Source organism: Vipera berus (assembly GCF_964194415.1).
Source record: "Vipera berus genome assembly, chromosome: 2".
NCBI classification, from domain to species: Eukaryota; Metazoa; Chordata; class Lepidosauria; order Squamata; family Viperidae; genus Vipera; species Vipera berus.
Genome location: NC_138203.1, coordinates 270966088 through 270991350, shown reverse-complemented (window position 1 = coordinate 270991350; position 25263 = coordinate 270966088). Strand labels below are relative to the sequence as shown.

Below are 25263 nucleotides of genomic sequence, written 5' to 3'. Positions count from 1 at the left end.
TCATCAACCCCCAATCCGTGAATCAGCACCGGGCCACGGCGTGCCAGAAACCGGGCCACACAAACAAGCGAAGCCCAATTCACGGGATGCAGGCAGCACATGAAACCATGCCCCCTTCCAGTCCGCGGGGAAAAAAACCACCTCCACGGAACTGGTTCCTTGTGCCCAAAAGATTGGGGGGGGGGGGCACTGCTGTAGAATATCTGGGGGTGGGAGTGGTTACACAGCTTCCTTTAAAAATGTTTTAAATTCCAGTTACTGCCTTGGTCCCTTGTTTAAAAAGCAGGATATTTTTGAAATAATTTTAAGAAAGTAGCCATGCTCATAAAGCAGAGCTTAGTCCTGGTTTTGTATGGGTTTCCCCAAGAATCTTACCCAGAGTGTTCATCATCATGCATTTTACTTTACAGGTAGTCCTTGACTTGTGATGGGTTGCTTAGTGACCATTTTGGACCCCCAAAAGCTACTTACGACCCAGTTGCAAAGTTCAAGTAGCTGCCCCCTCTTCTGCAGTCACATGACCGCATTTCAGTTATCCCGTGACAATGGGTTTGCTTAACGACCGTGTGGCATTCACTTAACAACTGTGTCTTCATTTAATGGCCATGGGGATTCATGTAACAACTGCCGCAAGAAAAACGTTGTAAGATTGGGTTGGTCACAAGAGTTATGACTGTCACAGTTTATAACCAAAATGAGCAAGCTGTATTATGGTCGTAAGTCGAGGATTAGCTGTATATAAAAGAGCATTAGGCTGTCTTTTGCACCGCTTGGGAGCTCTGCTAGACCAAGCTTTTCTCCGCTCCGATTTGTTCCACTAAAATAAACTCTTGGGTCGATATGCTGATAGGCTAGTGATGTAAAAGGACCTGGCTACAGAGATTCATGCTATCATTACAGATAGAATACTGCAGTGTGATTTACATGGGGCAGCCCTTAAAGACTATCTGAAAATTGCAATTTGTCCAATTGGCTGGTACATTAACTGAGTCCTGGCATTGGGAGAAAACACACATTTGTGGGTCCCTGCACTGGTTGCTACTTGATTTCTGGATATATTTTTAGTTACTGGTTTTGATCTATGAAGCCATGGGTACTTAACAGGTCTGCCTGGACCAGGGGTAGGCAACCTTGGCTCTTTTATGACTGGTGGACTTCAACTCCCAGAATTCCTGAGCCAGCATGGCACAGCTTGGAAACCTCTCCCTTTGCCCTCAGCATGGCTGACTCAGGAATTCTGGGAGTTGAAGTTCACCAGTCATAAAAGAGCCAAGGTTACCTACCCCTAGCTTGACCGATTACAGTAATGCTTTTCAAGCTTGGCAACTTGAAGATATTTGGACTTGTAGTTCCAAGAGCCAGTGGTCTATCACCCCCTGTGCTCTTTTCCTTGCTCCAGCTCTTGGCATCCAGCTTCCCTGATTCCTTTATTCCTTATTTATTAATTTATTCGTATATCGCCTTTATTATTGTTACAGACTCAAGGTAGCAGACACACAAAACACTCCTTCCTCTTCCTATGTTCCCCCTCAGTAACAATCTTCTGAGGTGAATTGGGCTGAGACAGAATGGCCCAAAATTACCCAGCTGACTCATAACAGGAACCAGGGCCTGTGATAAAGAGTGGGATTACTGGAGCCAGGTAAACTCTTTATTAGCAAACTGAGAGAGCCTGCACAGAGAAGGAAGACGGCAATCACTCGTATTTAAAAATCATATTTAATATACATGTATTCTTTGTATAAAACAAGCTTTTCATTTTTATACATAAGAGAAAAAGCTATGTACAGAAAATTGCTGCAGCAGCACCCTTGCATAAGATAAAAATTGATCTGAAGAGCAGTGGCTGTGTTTTGCATCTGGCCACAATATTGTTTTTATGATTATTTTTTTAATAGCAAGGGATACTCCGGGGGCGGGGAAGAGAAAAACCAGTGCAGAGATTGTAGGAAGGTAAAAGGCAAACAAAGCAAAAATAGAGGTGACCGGAAGTTGGTCTGAATTAAGGCAATTTGCAAATCATAAACTCAGGCCAAACGTTGGCATTGTAATATCAGAAAGTGAAATGGAGTTTATCCACAAAGGCACTTAGGAAATAAGATGGCCAACATTCAGTATACCCAAACCCATTTTTCATTTGGTGTTTGGCTAGTGCAATATTGAACAATTCAACCAGTAAGACATTCAGAGAGAGAACTGGCTCAACCGGGAAAAAGGAACAATTTGATCTGAAATATAAAGATGGCACGTTGGAATAATTTTATCAGTTTCAGGGGGGAAAAATCTTTGGCCGGGTAAGGAGTCAGAAACAGGAATTAAACAACACACAGGGCTTAATCATCTAAAAATAATCAAGGGTAAAAATATAAATCAGCGAGACAGGGTAGGAACAGTCCTTTAGACAATGCTCCAAGGAGATTGGAAAGGCCAGCCATTTACTGAAGAAGTCACCAAAGCTGAAGTAGGATGGGCTGAGTAGTCAAAATGAATTGGACTCCAACTCAGCTCGGAAGTTCACATTCAAAACATCTGCAGAACATCTGGAGACCTGGTCCAAGACACTTTTCCAGAGGGTATCCACTCAGTGTGCCAGGGAAGCAGGATGTTTCTCAAGATTGTTCCACACAGGGACGGCAACAGGAGAAAAGGTGCTTCTGTAGATGTTTTAGAAGGAGCTTTGTTGTGATTCGCCACTACCTGATTTGGCGCAGAATGTAGCTAAAAAGAAGGTTGTATTTTACAAATGGAGCAAGTGGACAACCAAAGACTAAGAAAAGAGCCCTGATTTTGACCATCGGAAAGACAACTGACCAGTAGGAGTGCAAAACAGCCATGATGAATGGTCCCAAACCAAGGAAGCGAAGTGACCTACTCTGAAGCAGAAAGGGTCTGGGAAGACAGAGATCAAAGCAATGTTTCCAAAGAGTGCGTGGCACTGGAGAGAAATTAAGTAGATCAATTATTCATAAATAGACATTCTGCGCAATAAACAGCTACGTGGGTGGTTGTTTTCTGAAAATGGCAATATGGCCAAAAAAAAAAAGTTTCAAGTCATCTTGTGGAAGTCCATAACATGGGAAGGGAAGTATATTAAGTTGTCTCTGATGCAGGATGAAAAGAAATGAGGAAGAAATGATGGGGACCAATAAAGTGATGAGTTTCCTTCAGACACAGGTTTTTCTATTTGTCCTTGGCCTTCTTGTTTTTCTTGTTCAGGATCTTCATAAGAGACTTGGACATGTAATACGGCTTCTCCTGGGAACCATCATTTCGCTCCAGGTCTTCCACTATGGGGAGAAAGAGAAGATATTTATACCAGGTTGGCCTGTATGATATACATTTCTTTTCCAACTTGAGACCCACCAGATACCGTTCGGGTCTTTGATTCTTGCTGATTTCATGGACAACTCCTTGCAATTTTCTTGGCAACATTTTCATTGAAGTACATAGAATAACGGAGTTGGAAGGGACCTTGGAGGTCTTCTAGTCCAACCCCCCCTGCTCGAGCAAGAGCTCCTATACCATTTCAGACAAATATCTTTTTGAAAACCCCCAGTGATGGAGCACCCACAACTTCTGAAGGCAAGCCATTCCACTGGTTAATTTGCCAGGAATGTCTTCCTAGGGACTGTGACTAACTCAAGGACATATAACTGGGTTTGATACCCAAGGTAGAATTAGAACTCAAGACTCCCTCCTCCAAATACACTACCTTTAACCACAGCACCAGATATATTTGGACTAAAATCCAAACTGAAGCAGCCACAACCTATCTGGAGGGGTTTTCCCAGACCGGTGCACTCTCTAGGGCAGTGTTTCTTAAACTTTTTTTCTCTCAGAACTTCCCATTTTTCAAAATTATGGATGACTCTCCAGAGAGCTTTTGTTTGTATGGGTTATAAAAAGGTAAAGGAGTCCCTGTGAGATTTTAACACTGCTAGTTGTAGCTGATAAGGGACGCGGTGGCTCAGTGGGTTAGGATGCTGAGCTTGTCGATCAGAAGGTCGGCAGTTTGGCGGGTCGAATCCCGAGTGCCGCGTAACAGAGTGAGCGCCTGTTACTCGTCCCAGCTTCTGCCAACCTAGCAGTTCGAAAGCACGTAAAAAAAATGCAAGTAGAAAAATAGGGACCATTCCGGTGGGAAGGTAACAGCGTTCCGTGCGCCTTTGGTGTCTAGTCATGCCGGCCACATGACCACGGAGACGTCCTCGGACAAGCGCTGGCTCTTCGACTTTGAAACGGAGATGAGCACCGGCCCCTAGAGTTGGAAACGACTAGCACGCATGTGCGGGGGAACCTTTACCTTTATCTTTAGTTGTAGCTGAATTTAGGAGGCAATGCTCATCTCTATTTCTTTAAGTCCTTGAGCCAGCACTTTCCGAAGATGTTTCCACAGTCACGTGGCCGGCATGACATCATGCAACAGTGCAAAACGCATGGCATAACACGGAAAGCTGTTAGCTTCCTAGCGAAATGGTACCTATTTATCTACTTGCATTTACTGCACATGCTTTCCAACTGCTCGTTAGCAGGAATTGAGGCAAGTAACGGGAACTCACTCCGTCATGCAGTGGTAGGGCTTGAAGCGTCAGAGTATAGTTCTTCTCCAGTGTCTTTTAAGCCACTGAGCTGCCAGCCCTCCTTGTATGGGTTATATGTATTGATATTTACTGTATTAAAAATTAAAATGAATGCATTTGCTACCCCTACCACTTCTCACAATTGTTTGATGGGATTTGAATATTGTATTAAGGCTGGCAAATAATTTTGATCTCATAGACCCCAGAGAAAATCTTAAGGAACCCCCACCCCCCACCCCGTTTCCTTGGACCAGAGTTTAAGAAACATTGCTCTAGGGCAGGGGTAGGCAACCTTGGCTCTTTTATGACTCGCGGACTTCAACTCCCAGAATTCCTGAGCCAACTATGCTGGCTCAGGAATTTTGGGAGTTGAAGTCCACGAGTCATAAAAGAGCCAAGGTTGCCTACCCCTGCTCTAGGCAAATGAGATGTGAAAGGGAATACTCACAGAAACAGAGAAACAACGTGTCAACACACATATTGTAGACACTGAAGAATCCTTGGGCGATGAGGTAGGAACCTACAACCACAGTCTGAAACAAAACAAAGAGAGGGGAAAAATGAGAAAGAACTGGAGGATGGTGAGATTTCAGTTTTAGAACACTAGGATGTTATTCCCTTTACAATATTCCTATCAACTCTGTTCTTAACGATGCCAATTGATGGCTCACAATTTATATTCAGAATAACGGAGTTGGAAGGGACCTTGACGGTCTTCTAGTCTGAAGAACTCAGGAAGTGGTTCAATTGCCTACAGTCTAGGTCAGTAGTTTACTGATGAAATTTTACTAATAAAGGAGAATATTTGTAACTCAGTGTTGACATGAGGGGTCCTTGGTGCTCTCTGAGCTTGCTTGTTTTCTTGCAGACACTTCATTACCCAAACTAGGTAACATCATCAGTCCTTAGTTTGGGTAATGAAGTCCTTACTTAGTTTGGGTAATGAAACGTCTGCAAGAAAACAAGCAACCTCAGAGAGCACCAAGGACCCCAATGACGTTTTCCACCACTGTGCTAAAGTCTCTCTGATTCTCCCCCACACACAGACACACACACTTGACCGCCCTAAGCAACATTTTTCCCCACCTATTCCATGCAATTTTATGCCAGCCAACTCATTTGGGGCTAGGAGTCTGCAGAACCTTTTAATGTACAAGTGGTCCTCGACTTACGACCGGGTGCTTAATGACAACCCCCCCCCAAAAAACCTACTTATGACTCTTTTACCAAGTTGCAATGGACACACACACACACACACACACACACACACACAACCTGTAGTCACGTGATCCCATTTTGGGTGCTTGGCATTCAGCTCAACTTTACAGCCATTTGCAGTGTCCCACAGTCACATGACTGCGATTTTTAATTATTATTTTTTTGCCAGTTTCTGGCATTTATTTCTCGTTTCCAGCAAAAAAAAAGGGTCATGGGGTAAAATGGATTTGCTTAACTGCGGCATTCGCTTAATGCCCATAGGATTCACCTAACAACTGCCGCAAAAAAACGTATTGAGTCCCAGGATGCCTCAATTTACGATTGCAATGGTTTATGACCATAATTCCAGGCTCTATTATGGTCATAAGTCAAGGACTACCTGGACCTTTAGCCCTCAGATCCCAATTTTGGATCTTTCCCATGCAAAATTTTCTGACAGAAATTTCCTGACAGAACAATTAACCAGTGGAACAACCTGCCTCCAGAAACAGTGGATGCTCCAACCCTGGAAGTTTTAAAGAAGAGACTGGACAGGCATTTGTCAGAAATGGTATAGGGCAGGGCTAGGCAACCTTGGCTCTTTTATGACTCGTGGACTTCAACTCCCAGAATTCCTGAGCCAGCCATGTTGAAGTCCACGAGTCATAAAAGAGCCAAGGTTGCCTACCCCTGGTATAGGGTTTCCTGCCTGAGCGGAGGGTTGGACTAGATGACCTCCAAGGTCCCTTCCATCATCATCATCATCATCGTTTTTGTTGTTGTTATTGTCATTATTATTATTATATTGTTTTAAGAAGGTTTCAGGGAAGTAGAAAGAAGCCGTGTAAGTGCCCGCCCAACAGCCACCATTGTGGAAAATAACTGGAAGTAGCGAGGAAATTTAAAAATAAAAATATATATGCTTTTAGTATTATCATGTAATCATACTTTATATTTTATAATAATCATTTTATAATCAATTGCCTGAGTAGATGCTTTGAGTAGATGGGGAAAAATACAAGCCTCAAGTGGAGGGAGGCGGAGAACAGGAATTACTATGGGGCCCAAATGTGAGTCACCATCTAGGAATTGTTTTTAAGTACCTTCTGGTGCCTGGTACCCCTGGCAGGTGTAGAAGATGGGAGACATCTCTCCTCTAGAATTGATAAGCATGTACATAAACAGGATAGTAGGGGAGGGATCTTATTAGTATAATGTAAGCAAACAGGGGCAGAGATAATGTATTCTGCTTAGGCGCTTCTGATAGATTGTAGCCTCCAAAGCCTAAGCCAATGGGGCCATGGGGGAGGGAATGGGGCGTCGCCAGTGGTTTTTTTGTAAAAGAAAAAGGTGCCGGAACTCACACATGTCATACAACCCACCTTGCCTACCCTACAAGGCTCCATCTAAAAAAGGTGCCGGAACTCCATTCTGAGCGTTCTATGAGAAAAAAAGCCCTGGGCGTCGCGATAGGATGTATAATAATATGTGATTTTGGAATTTGCAAACCGTTACTTTTTAGACTTTGTTGTGAAGTCTAATAAACTTCTTTTCTATTTGTAACTCAAACAGAGTGGATTTCAGTTTGTGTCTATTTTTGTGTCTAACCCCATGACATACCAGAATGGGCAGCCAGTAGTAGTTGACGACTGGGGATTTGAACCGGGAGTCCTCTATGGGGATTCGTCCCGTGAAGAAGAAAAAGGACAGGACGCCGATTCCTCCCACCACCAAGAGCTTCCCAAAGAACAGCAGCAGGTCTGTGACTTTATCCAGGACTACGACTCTGCGTTGAGAAGAAGAGAAAAGATGAGAGAGAGGGACGATTCCTCCCCTTCCTTGGCCATTTTGTCTGAGGGCCTCCGCCGTCCCCACCTCGGTTACCTGACAACATTCCTCATCAGGAGATTGAAGGCGTTTTTGGCCGACACACAAAAGTTCTTTCCATAAATGGCAATCTGAAACGAAGGAGGATTTCTTTAAAAAAAAAATAGTTTATGATATAAAACACAAAAGAAAATAGTGGGAAAGGGAGAGAGGGAGAAGGGAAAGGAAAAGGGTAGGGCAAAGTGAAAAGAAGAAAGAAAAACTGACTTCCAACTCCCTTCGGTGCAGCAGAATAAGATAATAGCATCAAACCTCAGGGTTTTTTTTACTTTTATATAAAAAGGTAAATGTAAAGGTTCCCCCGCACATGCGTGCTAGTCGTTTCCGACTCTAGGGGCCGGTGCTCATCTCCGTTTCAAAGCTGAAGAGCCAGCGCTTGTCCGAGGACGTCTCCGTGGTCATGTGGCCGGCATGACTAGACGCCAAAGGCGCACGGAACGCTGTTACCTTCCCACCGTAGTGGTCCCTATTTTTCTACTTGCATTTTTACGTGCTTTTGAACTGCTAGTTTGGCAGAAGCTGGGACGAGTAACAGGCGCTCACTCTGTTACGCGGCACTCGGGATTCGACCCGCCAAACTGCCAACCTTCTGATCGACAAGCTCAGCGTCCTAACCCACTGAGCCACCATGTCCCACCACTTTTATATAGTCATGTAAACTAATCATTTCTGTAACAGCAAACCTAGCCAATCGGTGAAACCCCAAATCAAGGTTGCAGGTTTTTTTTCCCCGCCTCAAGCACAAAGTCCAGAAGCGGTTTCCAAGTAGAAGTAAAACTAATTGTGTTTTTTTTTCTTTAGTCAAAGCAGTCAGTTTAGCCATCTCTGCTAACTTCCACCATCTTTTGCAGCCGTTTATCCATTGTGGGAATCGAAGTGTCCTTCCATTTTTTGTGAGGACTTCCAAAGACAAAGGATACGTTACATTTTTGAGGGAGCTATAAGACTTCTCTCTTTGCCTTCTGAAACCACCAGATTTCTCCCCTGTTTTTGATACAGGTTGAGAGGGTCCTAGAGCTCCTCTCCGTTTAAACTGACACCTCAAATTTATCTGTTTCTCTCTTTTCTCACCTGGCTGACAGTGACTGACAATGGGGCTGTAGAATGCAGAATTTGGTAAAGGTAAAGGTTCCCCCCCACATGCGTGCTAGTCGTTTCGGACTCTAGGGGCCGGTGCTCATCTCCGTTTCAAAGCCGAAGAGCCAGTGCTTGTCCGAGGACGTCTCCGTGGTCATGTGGCCGGCATGACTAGATGCCAAAGGCGCAAAGAACGCTGTTACCTTCCCACCGTAGTGGTCCCTATTTTTCTACTTGCATTTTTACGTGCTTTCGAACTGCTAGGTTGGCAGAAGCTGGGACGAGTAACAGGCGCTCACTCTGTTACGCGGCACTCGGGATTCGACCCGCCAGACTGCCGACCTTCTGATCGATAAGCTCAGCGTCCTAACCCACTGAGCCACCACGTCCCTTCAGAATTTGGTAGTGCATACCATATTTTAAGAAACCTGAATTGTTTTATTCATGACATGTGCCATTTCCAACCCCCTTCTGACATACAGTACCTACAAAATTGCAAATTTGGTTACCAAATTTTGAATTTTCCCCTAAATTTAAATGGGAAATGAATAAAACAAGAGTACTAGAACATCAGGGAGGTTTAATTTCCCCCAAGCCCTACACTTGCACGATGATTATATCATTGTTCAACCCTGCAGTCCATAGCCACCAAAAATAACATATTTATTTTTTTTAAAAATACCACTGGTGGGTGCAGAATGGTTGACAGACCCAGTGGAATTTAATATTAGCAATCATAGCTTACCATAATATAAGCATTTCGGTTGAGGAACTTGATGAACTTCTCCAAACACCAGAAGCAACATTTCAGACAGCACATTAAAAAGTTGGCAACTGGATTTTCGGCCTCTGCAAATATCAAAGCAGTGTTAGAAATAAGGCTGACATAGCTATGGTTAATAATCCTGTTCAACTGTCAGAATGTGGACTGAACTGTTAAAGTGCAGTATTGCGCACTAATTCTGCCCACAGTCTGGGGTTCAATCCTGGCAGGCTCAAGGTTGACTCAGCCTTCCATTCTTCTGAGGTCGGTAAAATGAGGACCCAGATTGTTGGAGGGGCAATATGCTGACATTGTAAACCGCTTAGAGCAGGGGTGTGAAACTGCTGGCCCGCAGGCCGGACGCATCACATGAAAGCCACGTCCACCCCATTGCTGGCAATGGCAAAACAATGCCAATATGTTGCGCGACGTCATGTGACGTCACTAGTTTGACATATCTGTGTCAACGCTGCAAACGTTGGATGTTTTTGCTCTGACAATATAAGAGGCAGCCTTTTCCTTTAAACTGTTTTGCTTTGAATTAAATGAAGCTGGGGGGGGGGGAGAATGCTACCCCGGTTGTTTAAATTAGATAAGGAATGGCACACTAAAGAAACGGAAGGGAAACTTTGCATGTTAAACTAATTGGAGAATGTGATTTATGACATAAATTAAGGGAGGGAATTGTTTTTGATACGATGTGTTCAGGGGAGGAGAATTCATATTTTGGCATCCCATTCATGCTGTGCTGACATGTTATTCTCATTATATAGACTTTTTACAATAAACAATGTCTGAAGATTCTTTGAACTGTTTCATTAGTCGGAACCTTGACAGTCTGGCTAAGAGAGTGCTGTAAAGCACTATGGGACAGTATATAAGTCTAAGTGCAATTGCTGCTCTTTTGTTGAGGCTTATGTTCCAAAGTATTTGGTAGGAAGTAAATCACTTGAAAATCTGCAGGGTTGGTGCAAAATCTAGGCTTAAAGTGGCCCAGTAAGTCACAATATGTCTACATGTTAAACAAGGTGCAGATATACTGGTCCTCATGCTGCATGCAAGCAATTCTGCACCTGTTTTGGCTTCAATAAACTGGAGAACATATTTCTGTCACCAGCAGTTGAATTCCATCTCCCAAACCCCTCCCGACTTTGAAAGATGGTTCACACTAGTCATATCCAGCAATCTTAGACCCAACTGGTTATTTGCCCATAATGGCTAATTTGTCATCAAATCAAGCCAGTTTATCACTTGCCTTTCAGCTTGTGGTCCAGATATTCTAGTATCATGCGTATCAGTTGAACGATGGTGAGGATAAGAGAGCCGAACGCTAACGACCCTATGTGGTATCTGTGGATAAATGATTTATTATAATTTATTTGATTTATCATATCCCATCTTTATTATGTGGCAAACACACCTAATGCTCCTTCTTCCTCCTGTTTCCCCCACAACAACAACCACCCTGTGAGGTGGGTTGGGCTTAAAGACTCAAGGTTATCCAGTTGGCTTTCATGGTTAAGGCGGGATTTGAACTCAAGTTCTCCTGCTTTCTAGCTTGATGCCTTAACCACTAGACCAAACGGGCTCTAAAGCAGAAGAGATTGCATTTAAACGTTCCATAAGAAGGCAGAAAATGACACGTTTGAGAAAACAAAAACAGAGACAGAAGTATTCACATATAGGTAGTCCTCGACTTTCAACCAGATTTATTGATTTATAACCGGTGCTTGCACTTATGACAGTCCTAGTATTCCCAGGTCATCTGATCAAAATTTGGGCTCTTGGCAAGAGGCAAGTGTTTACCCTGGTTTCAGCATCCTGGGATCATGTGATCACCATTAGCAAGCTTCCCCCTGCTGGCTTTCGACAAGCAGAATCAATGGGGGAAGCTGGATTTGCTTAATGACCGCACAATTTACTTAACAATTGCAGGGATTCACTTAATAATTATGGCCAAAAAGGTCACAGAATCAGGGGCAACTCACTTTAACAACTGCCTGGCTTAGAAATGGAAATTCTGGTGCCAATTTTGTTTATAAGTCAAAGACTATGTATATGTCTTTATCCTTATGATATGAACTCAGAATCCTCCAGATAGTATTGGATTCCAGTTCCTATTAGTCCTAATCACAACATTGAGTGTTGTATCTTATGATTTATGATGATTGTATTGTATGATTATGATCATGATTTATCACTTGTTGCTTGTATGTACACTGAGAGCTTATGTACCAGAGACAAATTCCTTGTGTGACCAATCACACCTGGCCAATAAAGAATATTATATTCTAGGGCTTTTCAACCAGTGGTACGGGTACCACCTGTGGTACATTGGCACCTGGCAAGTGGTATGCGACCATCCTAGAAAAGTGGTACCCGGGGAAGGGAATGAGCTGAACTGATGGCAGCACTGCACTAGCCTAAGTGAGAGATGGCTGGAGCTTCAGGACTGTCAGCGATCAGCGGAAGTGCCAGGATCAGCACTTAGCTCCAGCTGGAGCTCGGCGCTGATCCTGCCACTTATGCTGAGCCCAGAAGAAGTGCCAATCAGCTGGAATGTTGCAGCATGTCCAGGGTCTTGTGATTTACATTCAGATGCTTGGCAACTGATTCATATTTATGATGGTCGTAGTGTCCCAGGGTCATGTCAAGTGACCAAAACCTGCTGCAACCACCCAGCAGATGGGGGGGGGGGGATAAAACCAAACACCCACCCACACACCCTGGCTGCCAATCCTCAACAGAAATGCTCACAACAATGAAAACCTCAGACAGGAAGAAGAGCGCCGCCGGGTGGGCAGGCAGGTGTCTTACTCGGCTGTGGCTTAGGGGGCACTTTTTTTCAGTGCCATTGTAACTTCAAACAGTCACTAAGCGAAATGTTGTAAGTCGAGGACTACCTGTACTTCATCACTTTTTTCCTTTTTTTTGGTCAAGTTTTTGACACCTTGCTAGGTGACTGGTGGTACTCGGATGTTGCCATATCCTAAAAGTGGTGCAATGGGTGAAAAGGTTGAAAAGCCCTGTTCTATTCTATTCTATTCTATTCTATTCTATTCTATTCTATTCTATTCTATTCTATTCTATTCTATTCTATTCTATTCTATTCTATTCTTATTCTGTTCTGTTCTATTCTATTCTATTCTATTCTATTCTATTCTATTCTATTCTATTCTATTCTAATTTTTCTATATATCTGTACTATGCCCAAGTTAAAATAAAATAATACCTAATCTTTAATGAATTATTGGCATTCTTGCATAGGATAAAACAATATCTTGCCACTTTTGAATATGACCTTGGGCTAATGGCACCAAATATAGGTAATGTTTAAAATCTTGTTGGAAGATTTACGATGGGGAATGATATAAGATCAGTGGTGCCTGAGTTGGCATCTTCCAGTTTAAAACAAAAGATGGCCCAGAAATTGGTAATAGCTCAGCTTGTTTTCCCACTGCTTAAATGCAGGCCAATACTTGTGCTTGATATTTGTAAAGGGAAGAAGGAATAACCTTGAGGAACAGGAAGAGAAATCTGAGCCTGGACCAGAATTGTAATGTGTGAAGGCATCTCAGAAAAATTTCTCCCTAGTTCTCATGAAGATAAAGGGATCAAATTCCTGGGTGTGCAGCTAACGAGTAGGCTGGCTTGGTCGCTCAACCGTGAGAAACTGGTGAAGCGGCCACAGCAGCACCTGCACTTTCTGCGTCGCATGAGAAAAGCTCATCTTCCTTCCCCTGTTCTGACCACTTTCTACAGAGGGACAATCGAGAGCATCCTGTCATACAACATCGCAGTCTGGCTTGGAAGCATCCCTGCTTCAGACAGGAAGGTGGTGCAGTGGTGAGGATGGCCGAAAAGATCATTGGCAGTTCCCTCCCTCCCATCCAGGACATAGCACAGAAGCGTTGTTTGAACAGGGTCCGTAAGATTATCTGGGACACTACATATCCTCTTCACGTCGTTTTCCTTGTTACCTTCTGGGAGGAGGGGGCTTCGTGGTATCCATAGCAGAACATCCAGATTCAACCACAGTTTCATTCCATACAGCATTAACCTTGTGAACTCTCAAGCTTCCTCCTTCCGTTATATATTTAAGATGGACAGTATTTATTTGTTATGGACATATAGGGGTGTGGGTCTATACATATGTTGTATATAGTACATTTAGGTGTGTGTCATGTATGTGTTTCACTTTGAGAGCGGGCAACTAAATTTCATTTTTGATGTGTGCCGTTGTGCCCACACTAAAAACAAATGACAATAAAGGTTATCTTATCTAAAGGGTAGGAGCAACTTCAGGTTTATGAGATTCTCTTAGAGCGACCTTATAATAAAAGTAATATTTAGCAATCATAACTTTGGATCCCTTGTCTGGTCTATCATCACCACTGCCAAAGGGAGACTGGAGAAACTCCCATGGACATTGGGACATTCGGAAAAATGTGTGGGAATTTCCCCAAGTGGCCTCAAGAGCTCTCACAGAGAGCACTAATGGACCAGATGACCGCAAAGGAATACAATCCTTCCATAGCCCCTCCCCTCCCCCACCGCCATCCCAACTGATGAAGTTTCTTGGGTGAGAAACGAAACGTTTTGTTCTGCTTCTTCAAGGAAAAAAAAAAGTCCAGCTGCCCTTTGGAAAAACGCTTTTGAGACAACTATGGCCTGGGTGATTGAGAGTCTCCACAGACATTTCTCCCCAAGCTACGCACCTTAATGTCCGGAGGAAGGCACTAGGCAAAGCACAGGCTGGGATATCTTGAGGCTTGCTGAAGGCCCAGTAATAGGAAGCAAAGGCTCCCGCAAGCACACACTGTCCCAGAGCAATGACAAAGTTGATACACCAAAGGAAGCCCACAACGTTGTAGATCTGAAGATTGAAGAGGTTGCGCTGGTAAAGCCCTTCATCGTTATATTTGTAGAAGATGCATTGGGTTATGCAAGGGTGACTGGCGGAGGCGTTGAAATCCTGAGAAAAGAAAGAACAAAACACGTACGATATAGCTCGTCTGTGACTTACGACCACAATGGAGCCCCCAGATTTTGGTGGTTAAGTGAGATATTTGTTGGGTTTTGCCTCATTTTACGACCTTTCTTGCTGTGGAAAATAACTGGAAGTAGCGAGGAAATTTAAAAATAAAAATATATATGCTTTTAGTATTATCATGTAATCATATTTTATATTTTATAATAATCATTTCATAATCAATTGCCTGAGTAGATGCTTTGAGTAGATGGGGAAAAATACAGGCCTCAAATGGAGGGAGGAGGAGAACAGGAGTTACCATGGGGCCCAGTGTGAGTCACCATCTAGGAATTGTTTTTAAGTACCTTCTGGTGCCTGGTACCCCTGGCAGGTGTAGAAGATGGGAGACATCTCTCCTCTAGAATTGATAAGCATGTACATATATGGTTTGAGTAAACAGGATAGTAGGGGAGGGATCTTATTAGTATAATGTAAGCAAACAGGGGCAGAGATAATGTATTCTGTCTAGGCGCTTCTGATAGATTGTAACCTCCAAAGCCTAAGCCAATGGGGCCATGGGGGAGGGAATGGGGTGTCCGCGATAGGATGTATAATAATATGTGATTTTGGAATTTGGGGGGTGGTTCAGTGCTTGGCTGCATTGTTTGCTTTCCTGAATCCACCACGCTTTGCAAACCGTTATTTTTTACACTTTGTTGTGAAGTCTAATAAACTTCTTTTCTGTTTGTAACTCAAACAGAGTGGATTTCAATTTGTGACTATTTTTGTGTCTAACAATGCCACAGTTCTTAAGTGAGCACAACCTGATACAATCCTTGGTTGTATAAAAACAGAGGCGTAAAATCAAAATCACATGAAGTATTAGTACTGCTTTATAAAACCCTAGTAAAACCACATCTGGAATACTGCATCCAGTTTTGGTCACCACACTGCAAAAAAAAAAAGATGTAGAGACTTTGGAAAAAGTGCAGAGAAGAGCAATTAAGATGATTTAAGGGCCTGCAGACTAAAACATATGAAGAATGGTTGTAGGATTTGGGTTTGGCTAGTCTAGAGGACAAAAAAAAAAGACTAGGGGTGACATGATAGCAGTGTTCCAATATTAGAGGGGCTGCCACAAAGAAGAGGGGGTCAAGCTATTCTCCAAAGCACCAGAGGCCAGGACAAGAAACAGTGGAAACTAATCAAGGAGAGAAACAACCTGGAATTAAGGAAAAAACTTCCTAACAGTGACAACAGTTAACCAGTGGAACAGCTTTGCCTTCAGAAGTGGTGGGCGCTTCATCACTGGAGGTCTTTAAGAAGAGACTGGACAGCCACTTGGCTGCTTGAGCAGGGGGTTGGTCTAGAAGCCCTCCAAAGTCCCTCCCAGCTCTATTCTCGTTGACTGAATTACCCCAGTTGCTTAGTTAATAACACGGTTGTTAAGTGAAACTGGCTTCCCCATTGACTTTGCTTGTCAGAAGGTCGCAGGAGGGGATCACATGACCCCAGGACACTGCAACTGTCATAAATATGAGTCAGCTGCCAAGCGTCTGAATTATGATTATGTGACCATCGGGATGCTGCAATGGTCATAAGTGTGAGTCATAAGTCAATTTTTTCAGTGCTGTTATAACTTTGAATGGAATAATAATAATAATAATAATAATAATAATAATAATAATAATAATAATAATAATAATAATAAAGTTGGAAGGGACCTTGGAGGTCTTCTAGTCCAACCCCCTGCTCAGGCAGGAAACCCTATACCAGGGGTAGGCAACCTTGGCTCTTTTATGACTCGGAGACTTCAACTCCCAGAATTCCTGAGCCAGCATGGCTCAGCATGGAAACCTCTCCCTTTCCCCTCAGCATGGCTGGCTCAGGATTTCTGGGAGTTGAAGTCCACGAGTCATATAAGAGCCAAGGTTGCTTACCCCTGCCCTATACCATTTCAGACAAATATACCAGTTCAGACAAATTGAACTGTTGTAAGTTGATGACTATTTGCACAAGAAATGCTCCTTGGTGGAGCAGTGGGCTAATGCCTCCTTAAGTAACACCAGCTGCCTGCAATTAGTGCAGGTTCGCATCCCACCAGGCTCAAGGTTGACTCAGCCTTCCATCCTTCCAAGGTAGGTAAAATGAGGACCCAGATTGTTGGGGGCAATAAGCTGACTTTGTAATAATGCCGCTTGGGGGGGGGGGGGCGAAAGCCCTAATAAGCAGGCATATACATAGAATGAAGGCTATTGCTAAGCACATTGATTTGTGCTTTAGATTGTAAGCCGCCCTGAGTCTTAGGAGAAGGGCGGGATATAAATGGGATTAAAAAAAAACAAGAGAGGCATTTGAACAAGCTATTACACAGAGTTGCAGACTTCGTTTTAAATTCTGGCAGACCCAGTTAGTAAAAGTGACTTGACTTTCATTCTCTTTTTTTTGTTCAGTTGGTATCTTGTTCTTTCAGTGAAGCACAAGCTAACTTATCTCACTGAATTCTTGGGTGAAATGCAAGACAATAGAAGAAAATGCACCACACCTTGCCATTATGTACACAACTGAAGAAAGAAAAATCATAAACGCAGGAAGAAAACAAGATCTGAGGAACGAGCTTGATCAAATGCCGGATCTTAAATCCTGGAGTCTGGGTTCAGTCATCTCCAACTGGCAACCACTTCCAAAGGCATAAGGGCTGAAATTTAGCATAGGAACTGGATAAGACTTCTGAATAAGAGTGCTGTTAGCACAGGAGCTAGATAAGAGGAGTGCAAACTGGATAAGAGCCGGATTGTGTACAAATTGGATTAAGAAGCTTATAGGGTCCAACCTTTAAAGCTCTTTATGGCATGGGTCCATACATCCGAGGAACCGTCACACCCAATAGAATTGGCCCGTCAACTCACTTCAGCAGAAGAGGTCTAACTTTGGATCCCATATTATTCCAAAGAATTTCAACTGGTGGGGTCCAGGAGAAGAGTCTTTTCTGCTGTGGCCCCAACCCTCTGGAATATTCTCCCCCTGGAGGTGAGGTCAGTCCCCACTCTCCCGGTCTTCCAGAAAAGCCTTAAAACCTGCTGTTTGGTCTGGGGCCTTGACAGAAGCGCTCTGTGTTCGGGTGGCTGATGGGGTAGAGAGAAGATCCCCACCTCCGTGTCGCCTGTTGTCTTGGTTTTGTCAGGCAAACAGGATCATGACCGAATGGTGTTGCCGTTCAAAAGATTTATTGTTGAAGCTTATACACAAAAAACTTTAGTCAACTAAAGTTCAGTACTAAATTGGTACCAGATAAGGGCCAATGGAATCCCAGAGCGGTTAAACTGGAACCGTTTGTGGGAACATACTGACTCTAGCTAAGCTGATGACGCTTTTAACTCCGCCTTCCAGCACCGCCTACTCTTCTCCTACAGATTTTTAGTTTCCTGTTTAACCCTTTTCATTGTTTTGTATTATCTTTTTTACCTTTTCGTCAATTTGTAAGCTTCCCAGAGCTGCCGCAACAATGAGAGGGGTGGCTTCTAAAATAAATAAATGAATGAATGATGTCCATCTTTTTTTTTAAAATTCCCATTTATATCCTGCCCTTCTCCGAAGACTCAGGGCGGCTTACAATCTAAAGCACAAATCAATGTGCTTAGCAATGTGCCTGGCATTTAGTTTCCACTCTGGCTTATTTGCCGTAAGCCTGAGTTTAGGGGCAAAAGAGAGCAGGCAGAACCAGAGGAGAAGCTGTTTGCAATGTAAAAACTTTGGATTACCCATTTCTGGTACAGGAAACATGAGGCTCACTTATCCAGAACTGAATTGATTTTAGGCAGCTCGTGAAACTTCTCTTCTGGAAGAACAGGATGCATTTTCCCCCGAACATTCTAAACTTTGAAAAAGTGGCGGTTTGGCCAAAAGGTAACCAATTCATTCATGAGATTATTTAACGTGCTTCCGTTCCACTTAATACCAAAGCTTCATCATAAGAAAAACTGAGAGGTTCCCAAAGTACAACCATATTTTTCATCATACCCCAATGGCTAAAGGACTAGCCAAAATGGCTCTGAGGATCCAAGATACTTCGGTTCTGCCTCTGACCACTTACCAGTGGCTTGCAACTTTCATTACCACGGAATTTTTCACAGCCTGGGGCAGTGTCATTTGTTGGGGTGACACGAAAAAGGGGCTCTCCAGAAGTAGAAAGATATCTTTGAAAATAGAAAACAGTCAAGGAAGTTTTCGAACAAAATAACCCCTTTTATCTTTCACAATGTTGAATAGAACAGAACATTGACCCAGTGTGATTAGACACACAAGGAATGTGTCTCTGGTGTGTAATAGCAATAGTAATAGCACTTAAGACTTACATACCGCTTCACAGTGCTTTGCAGCCCTTTTTTAAATGGTTTACAGAATCAACATATGGCCCCCAACAATCTGGGTCCTTATTTTACCAACCTTGGAAAGATGGAAGGCCAAATCAACTTTGAACTGGTGAGAATTAAACTGCTGGCAGTTGGCAGAGTTAGCCTGCTTTTGACAAACCTGTTTTCTTTGAAAACATTTTGCTTCTCATCTCAGAAGCTTCTTCAGCTCTGACTGGATGGTGGGGAATGGAAGGATTTATACTTCTTGCAGACAGCTGGTCATTTGCATTCTTTTAGAGAATCATTGAGGCCACCTGGAGGTTGCCTTCAGAAGTTGTGGGTGCTCTATCACTGGAGGCTTTTAAAAAGAGACTGGACAACCATTTATCCGAAATGGTAGGGTCTCCTGCTCCAGCAGGAGGCTGGACTAGAAGACCTCCAAGGTCCCTTCCATCTCTTATTATTCTATGTTCTATAAAATTAATAATTAAAAATAATCAATAAATTAAAAATAAAACAAAAAAAACCTCAAAGGTCTTTTTCTGCCATCAGTGTTCTATGTTTCATTAAGTGACTGGTCATAAATGGCAATAGCAAGAGCACTTAGACTTATATACCGCTTCACAGTGCTTTACAGCCCTCTCTAAGTGGTTTACAGAGTCAGCATATTGCTCTCCCAACAATCCGGGTCCTCATTTTACCAACCTCAGAAGGATGGAAGGCTGAGTCAACCTTGAGCCAGTAAGAATTGAACTCCAGATTGTGGGCAGAGTTAGCCTGCAATACTGCATTCTAACCACCGCACCACCACAGTTCACAGACTGACTGTAATAAGTTTATTTATTTATTTATTTTAATCCCATTTATATCCCGCCCTTCTCCGAAGACTCAGGGCGGCTTACAATCTAAAACTCAAGGTTCAAGGAGAGGCAGGATAGAAAGGTGTACTGCAACAGCTTTGTGTACAGAAGCAATCAAGGGAAACCAGGCCGCCAAAGAACACGGTGGCTGGACATCCTCAAAGCTAACACCAACTAGAGCATCAACTCAAAACAGTAGCGCAAGATCGGAAGACGTGGAGAGACCTGCCCCATAGAATCGCCAAGAATCAGACACAACCAAATGGATAACATCGTCATCGTGTACAGATATGGCATTGGCTGATTGTCCCACAGGAATGCAAGAAAAAGCCTCCCAGTGTCACTTTAGAGTGAGATGGGTGGCATATAAATTTAATAAATAAATAAAAGATTCACATCATCATCATCGGAAAGGATACAAAGCCGTCATGCCCCAATAGGCCACGCAGATCACGATTAAGATGAAAGTCAGCAGTGGGTAGACCAGGGTGGACATCATATATCCAATAGCTCTGGGGAAAAGAGACAACGGAGAACTATCAGTTCTTGGTTCCCACCCAGAATCTGAAACTACAAGGGCACTAAAGCGTTGCAGGGCTCTACTTACCGGCTGGCTTCCTTGATGAGCGCGATGGCAATGAAGATCCGGTTGCGGAGGAACAGGAGACTAAGCAGCAAGATGGCTTCTGCCACACAGAGGACAATCACTGGAGGAGGGAGAGAGAAAGGAGACGGTTTGACTGTGCCCACCTCGAAAGAAGCTGGGAAGCTTCATATTTGATTAAATTGAATTTATGCGGCTGCCATCTCATCATAAAAATTCTGGCTGGCTAACCACATATTAAAAACTCAGTTCAAAATAGCATAAAGATAACCTTTAAACAGTGCTTTTTTTGTAAAAGAAAAAGGTGCCGGAACTCACATATGTCATACAACCTGCCTTGCCTACCCTACAAGGTTCCATCCAAAAAAGGTGCCGGAACTCCGTTCTGGATGTTCTATGACAAAAAAAGCCCTGCCTTTAAAAACCTATAGAGACACCCATGATAAAAAAAAATTATTAGCTCAAAAGCACAATCATACAGGTTCCCACAAGTTAACCATCCCTAAGCCCAAGACTTACAGGCTACCATCCAGGTCTCCTTGACACTTCCATAAGCGCTCAAGTTGGTGGTAAATCCGATGGTCTGTATAGTGGCTCCCTTTTTTTGGAGGATATCATACTCTGTGTAACAGTGGTAGATTCCTGGAAAGTGGGGGGGGGGGGAGAGAAAGACTGATGGGAAAAAATACTAAACAAGAGCATTGTTCAAATCCCATTTCCCTCCCTCCACCATCTTGTTTCAGAAGAGTTCTTTCCCCATTTCAACCTTCTTTCCTCCAGCGACCAACCAGTGGTGTGATGTGCCTACAGGATGGCACTAAGACACCATATCTTGGTGATCGTTAAAGTGTCAGAATGGAAGACCTGGTGGTTCAGTGGTTCAAGTGCAGTATTTCAGGCAAACTCTGCCCACAGCCTGGAGTTTGATCCTAATGGAGCTCAAGGTTGATTCAGCCTTCCATCTTTCCAGATCAGTAAAATGAGGACCCAGATTGTTGGGGGCAATAGGCTGACTCTGTAAACCGCTTAGAGAGGGCTGTAAAGCACTGTGAGGCGGTATAAAAGTCTTAAGTGCTATTGCTACTGTTATCATCACACTCCAGATGCTACTGAAATTACAAGTTCCAGCATCCCTCACTGCTAGCCAAATGGACTGAGGGTGCAAGGACTGAATTGATCAACATCTGTATGGGTCACAGGTCACCCATACCAAGCTTGGCTGTTTGTTTACTACATTTACCTGCTACATATATTCAATGATGCTGGATGGCTTATGTTACTGTTATGCCACCTGGCAGATACACATATGAGTGAGAATCAATGTTCTGCAGTGGTCAATCAGCAGTAGAGTAGAGTAGAACAGAACAAAATAGAATCAGTAGGACAAAATATAATTCTGAGAACTCACCAAACTTTGGCCTAAATAGATTTCTGACCATCTAGGCCAGGGCTATCTAACTTTAAGACTTGTGGACTTCAACTCCCAGAATTCCTCAGCCAATCATGCTTAAAGTTTAAATTTGCCGAGTTTGGAGACCCCAATCTAGTCTATTATTATACCTTTTGTTATGGACATTTTTTTTCAAGGTTTGGACAGAAAGTTTTTCCCATCCTAAATATAAATGCCTATAATAGTGTTTCTCCACCTTGGGAACTTTAAAATGCGTGCACCTCAACTGCCGTAATTCATGCTGGCTGGGGAACTCTGGGAGTTGATGTCTACTTGCATTTTAAATTTGCTAAGGTTACCCATTTGCCAAATGATTGAGGCGAATGGACCTGACTGGCTTAAAAAGGTTCACCAAACCATTGTCCACTTTTATCTCCTGTGGTAGCACCCTTAACCTATTCATCAATTTGGTGCAATATATTAAGACCTCTAGTTCAGCTACTTGCTGTCATTTTACTCACCGTACGCAATGATGGCTACTACTCCCACAATGAGAACCCATACCAGGATGCCAGCGATGTACCTCAGCAGCAGGAGAAACAAGAGGCTCAGTAACATGGCAAGCAGTAGACCTCTGGGAAGAGAACATCATAAAAGAGAAAGGATGGGGTGGAGTGACTTTCTTCTCCACCTGTTCCGATTGTAAAGCTTAATCTCTCTGTCTAATCCAGGGGTCTCCAAACTTGGCCCTTTTATGACTTGTGGACTTCAAGTCCCAGAAAATAGAAAACAGTCAAGGAAGTTTTCGAACAAAATAACCCCTTTTATCTTTCACAATGTTGAATAGAACAGAACATTGACCCAGTGTGATTAGACACACAAGGAATGTGTCTCTGGTGTGTAATAGCAATAGTAATAGCACTTAAGGCACGCTGGCTGAGGAATTCTGGGAGTTGAAGTCCACAAGTCATAAAAGGGCCAAGTTTGAAGACCCCTGGTCGAATCCCTTTTCTCCCTATTCCTGAGCAGTAGGAGAAACCCAAAACAGCTCTGAAGGATGTTCTCAGTTATGTTATGGGGTGGCCATGTTCCTTAAATGCCCACTTGACCAACAAAGTTAGAGCCAATCTTCCTGCCTTAAAGAAATGAGAAACTAAGACTCACAGCTCTGGCGGCAGTCATACCCCATAGCTTCAAGAATCGTGGTTCATTTGAATGTAATACACAAAGCCCTCTTGATTTCCTCAGCCCCAATGGACAACTTCCTCCTGCTGCAAGAAGTACTCACATGAGAATCCAAGACCATGTCCGTGTAAAATCCTCAAAGATCTTCACACTAATATCCTTCACACCAAGAGAACTTAGGAGTTGCCTATAAAGACAAGAAAGAAAATTGGAGATGTTATGTACTGGGCTTGTGGTACCTCACCACGTGCGTTGCTGGAGAACTAACGGTTCTCCAGCAACCCAGACAGGATGTCTCCGGTCCTGCAATTGGTCAACTTTGGGCGGCAAGCATGGGTTCAATCCGATTGGTTGCTACCAGAGGTTCTGGCTATATATTGTGGCGGGGTGCACCCAAGTTCTCAGTACAGTTCCAGCTTAATAAAAGCATGAGTTTCTCTGTACTCAGCTGTGTGTCTTCATTCCTGCTCATCAGAGCCCACGACATAATAGGAGACATTATAGAAGGGAATCCATACAGCCAGTTTAATGTGCTTTCCTCCATTCCAGGGCAAAAATATGCCAACACAGTTTGTTAGATCTACATAACCATTCTCTACTCTGCCTCAGTAGCTGTGGCATTGTCTACTTACTGCTGGACAGGTTAAGGTGCAGCAATCCCCTATTTTTTGCAAGTATAAACTCCAGCAGTACAGTACTTCCATCCTTATGTAAGTTACACAAAGTTTGCAGAGCCCTTGGTGCTGAGCTTTGTTGTTTGCTTGTAGGCATTTTGTTACCTTAGGTAACATCATCAGGGCTAGTGAATGTGGGGTTTGTTTCCTGTTTATATACAATAGCTTGCCCTTCCAGTGTTGGTGAAGAAGTGGTTTTTTTCTTGGAAGTTCGTTGACTATTATTTTCTACTTGATGTTTGTCTGGTGTTAATCCCTGCTTATCTGGGTGTTGGTTGCTAGATATGATATATCCTGGTCTTTTTGTTTCCTTCTTAGCTTTTTAATGCCTCTTTTGAATGGTGTGTAAATGTAATTTAGTACCTCTATGTATCTACTGATGGCTGATTTGTCTGAAATCATACCTCTACCACCCTGGCAAACCAAGCTACTGTATATAAACAGGGAGCCAACCCCTGTACTCAATAGTACTGATGATGTTACCTCGTTGAATAATGAAATGTCTGCAAGAAAACAACCAAGCTCAGAGAGGACCCCACAGTTCAACCTTGAGCTACATCTATTCTCTTTTATTGGAAACAGGGAGTTTGCTACAGAATTGTCTCTTGTTACATTTTGCGTGGCCAGCTCAACCACATGGCATCAAGCCACCTAATACAAATTCAGAGATTGGGGCATCCTTTTAAAAAAAAATCAAATCAAATTAATCAATTTATTCTGGAAAGGCCAGCAAGTTTCTTGGATCACACGTATCCCCAGAAATAATCAAACAGCCAAGCCAATGGAGAGCTCTCACTGAGGGAGATTTAAAAAAATAGACTAGAATCGTGGATCATGGATCTCTATGTTTTCTCAGTCCTGTTGGGTTTTGAGAGCGAGGTCTGGCAGGAGAGGGGAAATTGCCACTGGCTGTAAGACATTTGCCTGGAGAAAAGGCCTTGATGAAGATTTCAAAGAATAAAAAAAGACTTACTCTGTGCCATCTGTGAGGTTCCCCACGGTTTCATTCACTGACATTGTACCCACATTAAACTTTCCAATTTCAGAGATGTTAAAAGAAGGTAAGCAACGATTAAGAACTGTAAATAAAAGGGGGGATATAAATTAGGGGTCATTCTGGAAAGATAATTGGCATAAACTACTCTTCTCTTGCAAGGGACGCAGTGGCTCAGTGGGTTAGGACGCTGAGCTTATCGATCAGAAGGTTGGCAGTTTGGCGGGTCGAATCCCGAGTGCCGCGTAACAGAGTGAGCGCCTGTTACTCGTCCCAGCTTCTGCCAACCTAGCAGTTCAAAAGCATGTAAAAAATGCAAGTAGAAAAATAGGGACCACTATGGTGGGAAGGTAACAGCGTTCCGTGCGCCTTTGGCATCCAGTCATGCCGGCCACATGACCACGGAGACGTCCTTGGACAAGCGCTGGCTCTTCGGCTTTGAAACCGAGATGAGCACCGGCCCCTAGAGTTGGAAACGACTAGCACGCATGTGCGGGGGAACCTTTACCTTTACCTTACTCTTCTCTTCTAATTCCCAGACTTTGAATTACAAATTATTAAAATTCATTTGAAGCAAATGCGTTCACTTTTTTTTCCTCCTTTTTGAGCACCAATAACTCTCCTGTGCTCCACCTTCCAATTTCCTATTTTGCTTTCTGTCATTTCAGCAACATAACAGCTCGTCCCAAGGGATAAGAACCCTTTTCTTCTTTGCAGAATCAATA

General features: G+C 43.2%; 1 protein-coding gene across 1 annotated transcript in view; it reads right to left on the bottom strand.

Annotated features, from left to right (window-relative positions):
• Positions 1 to 1650: 1650 nt before the first annotated feature.
• The window catches only part of SLC44A4 (solute carrier family 44 member 4), a 60699-nt gene continuing 37086 nt past the window's right edge, over positions 1651 to 25263 (bottom strand). The window contains exons 8-21 of the mRNA XM_081316414.1: positions 24518 to 24623; positions 22974 to 23057; positions 22207 to 22319; positions 20815 to 20937; positions 20299 to 20398; positions 20111 to 20203; positions 18570 to 18672; positions 14223 to 14479; positions 10760 to 10854; positions 9487 to 9590; positions 7662 to 7735; positions 7398 to 7563; positions 5029 to 5113; positions 1651 to 3287 (exon numbers count right to left, since the gene is read on the bottom strand). Of these exons, the coding sequence (XP_081172540.1) occupies positions 3181 to 3287; positions 5029 to 5113; positions 7398 to 7563; positions 7662 to 7735; positions 9487 to 9590; positions 10760 to 10854; positions 14223 to 14479; positions 18570 to 18672; positions 20111 to 20203; positions 20299 to 20398; positions 20815 to 20937; positions 22207 to 22319; positions 22974 to 23057; positions 24518 to 24623 (1610 nt within the window). The 3' untranslated portion in view covers positions 1651 to 3180. The remainder of the gene's footprint in view (positions 3288 to 5028; positions 5114 to 7397; positions 7564 to 7661; positions 7736 to 9486; positions 9591 to 10759; positions 10855 to 14222; positions 14480 to 18569; positions 18673 to 20110; positions 20204 to 20298; positions 20399 to 20814; positions 20938 to 22206; positions 22320 to 22973; positions 23058 to 24517; positions 24624 to 25263) is intronic.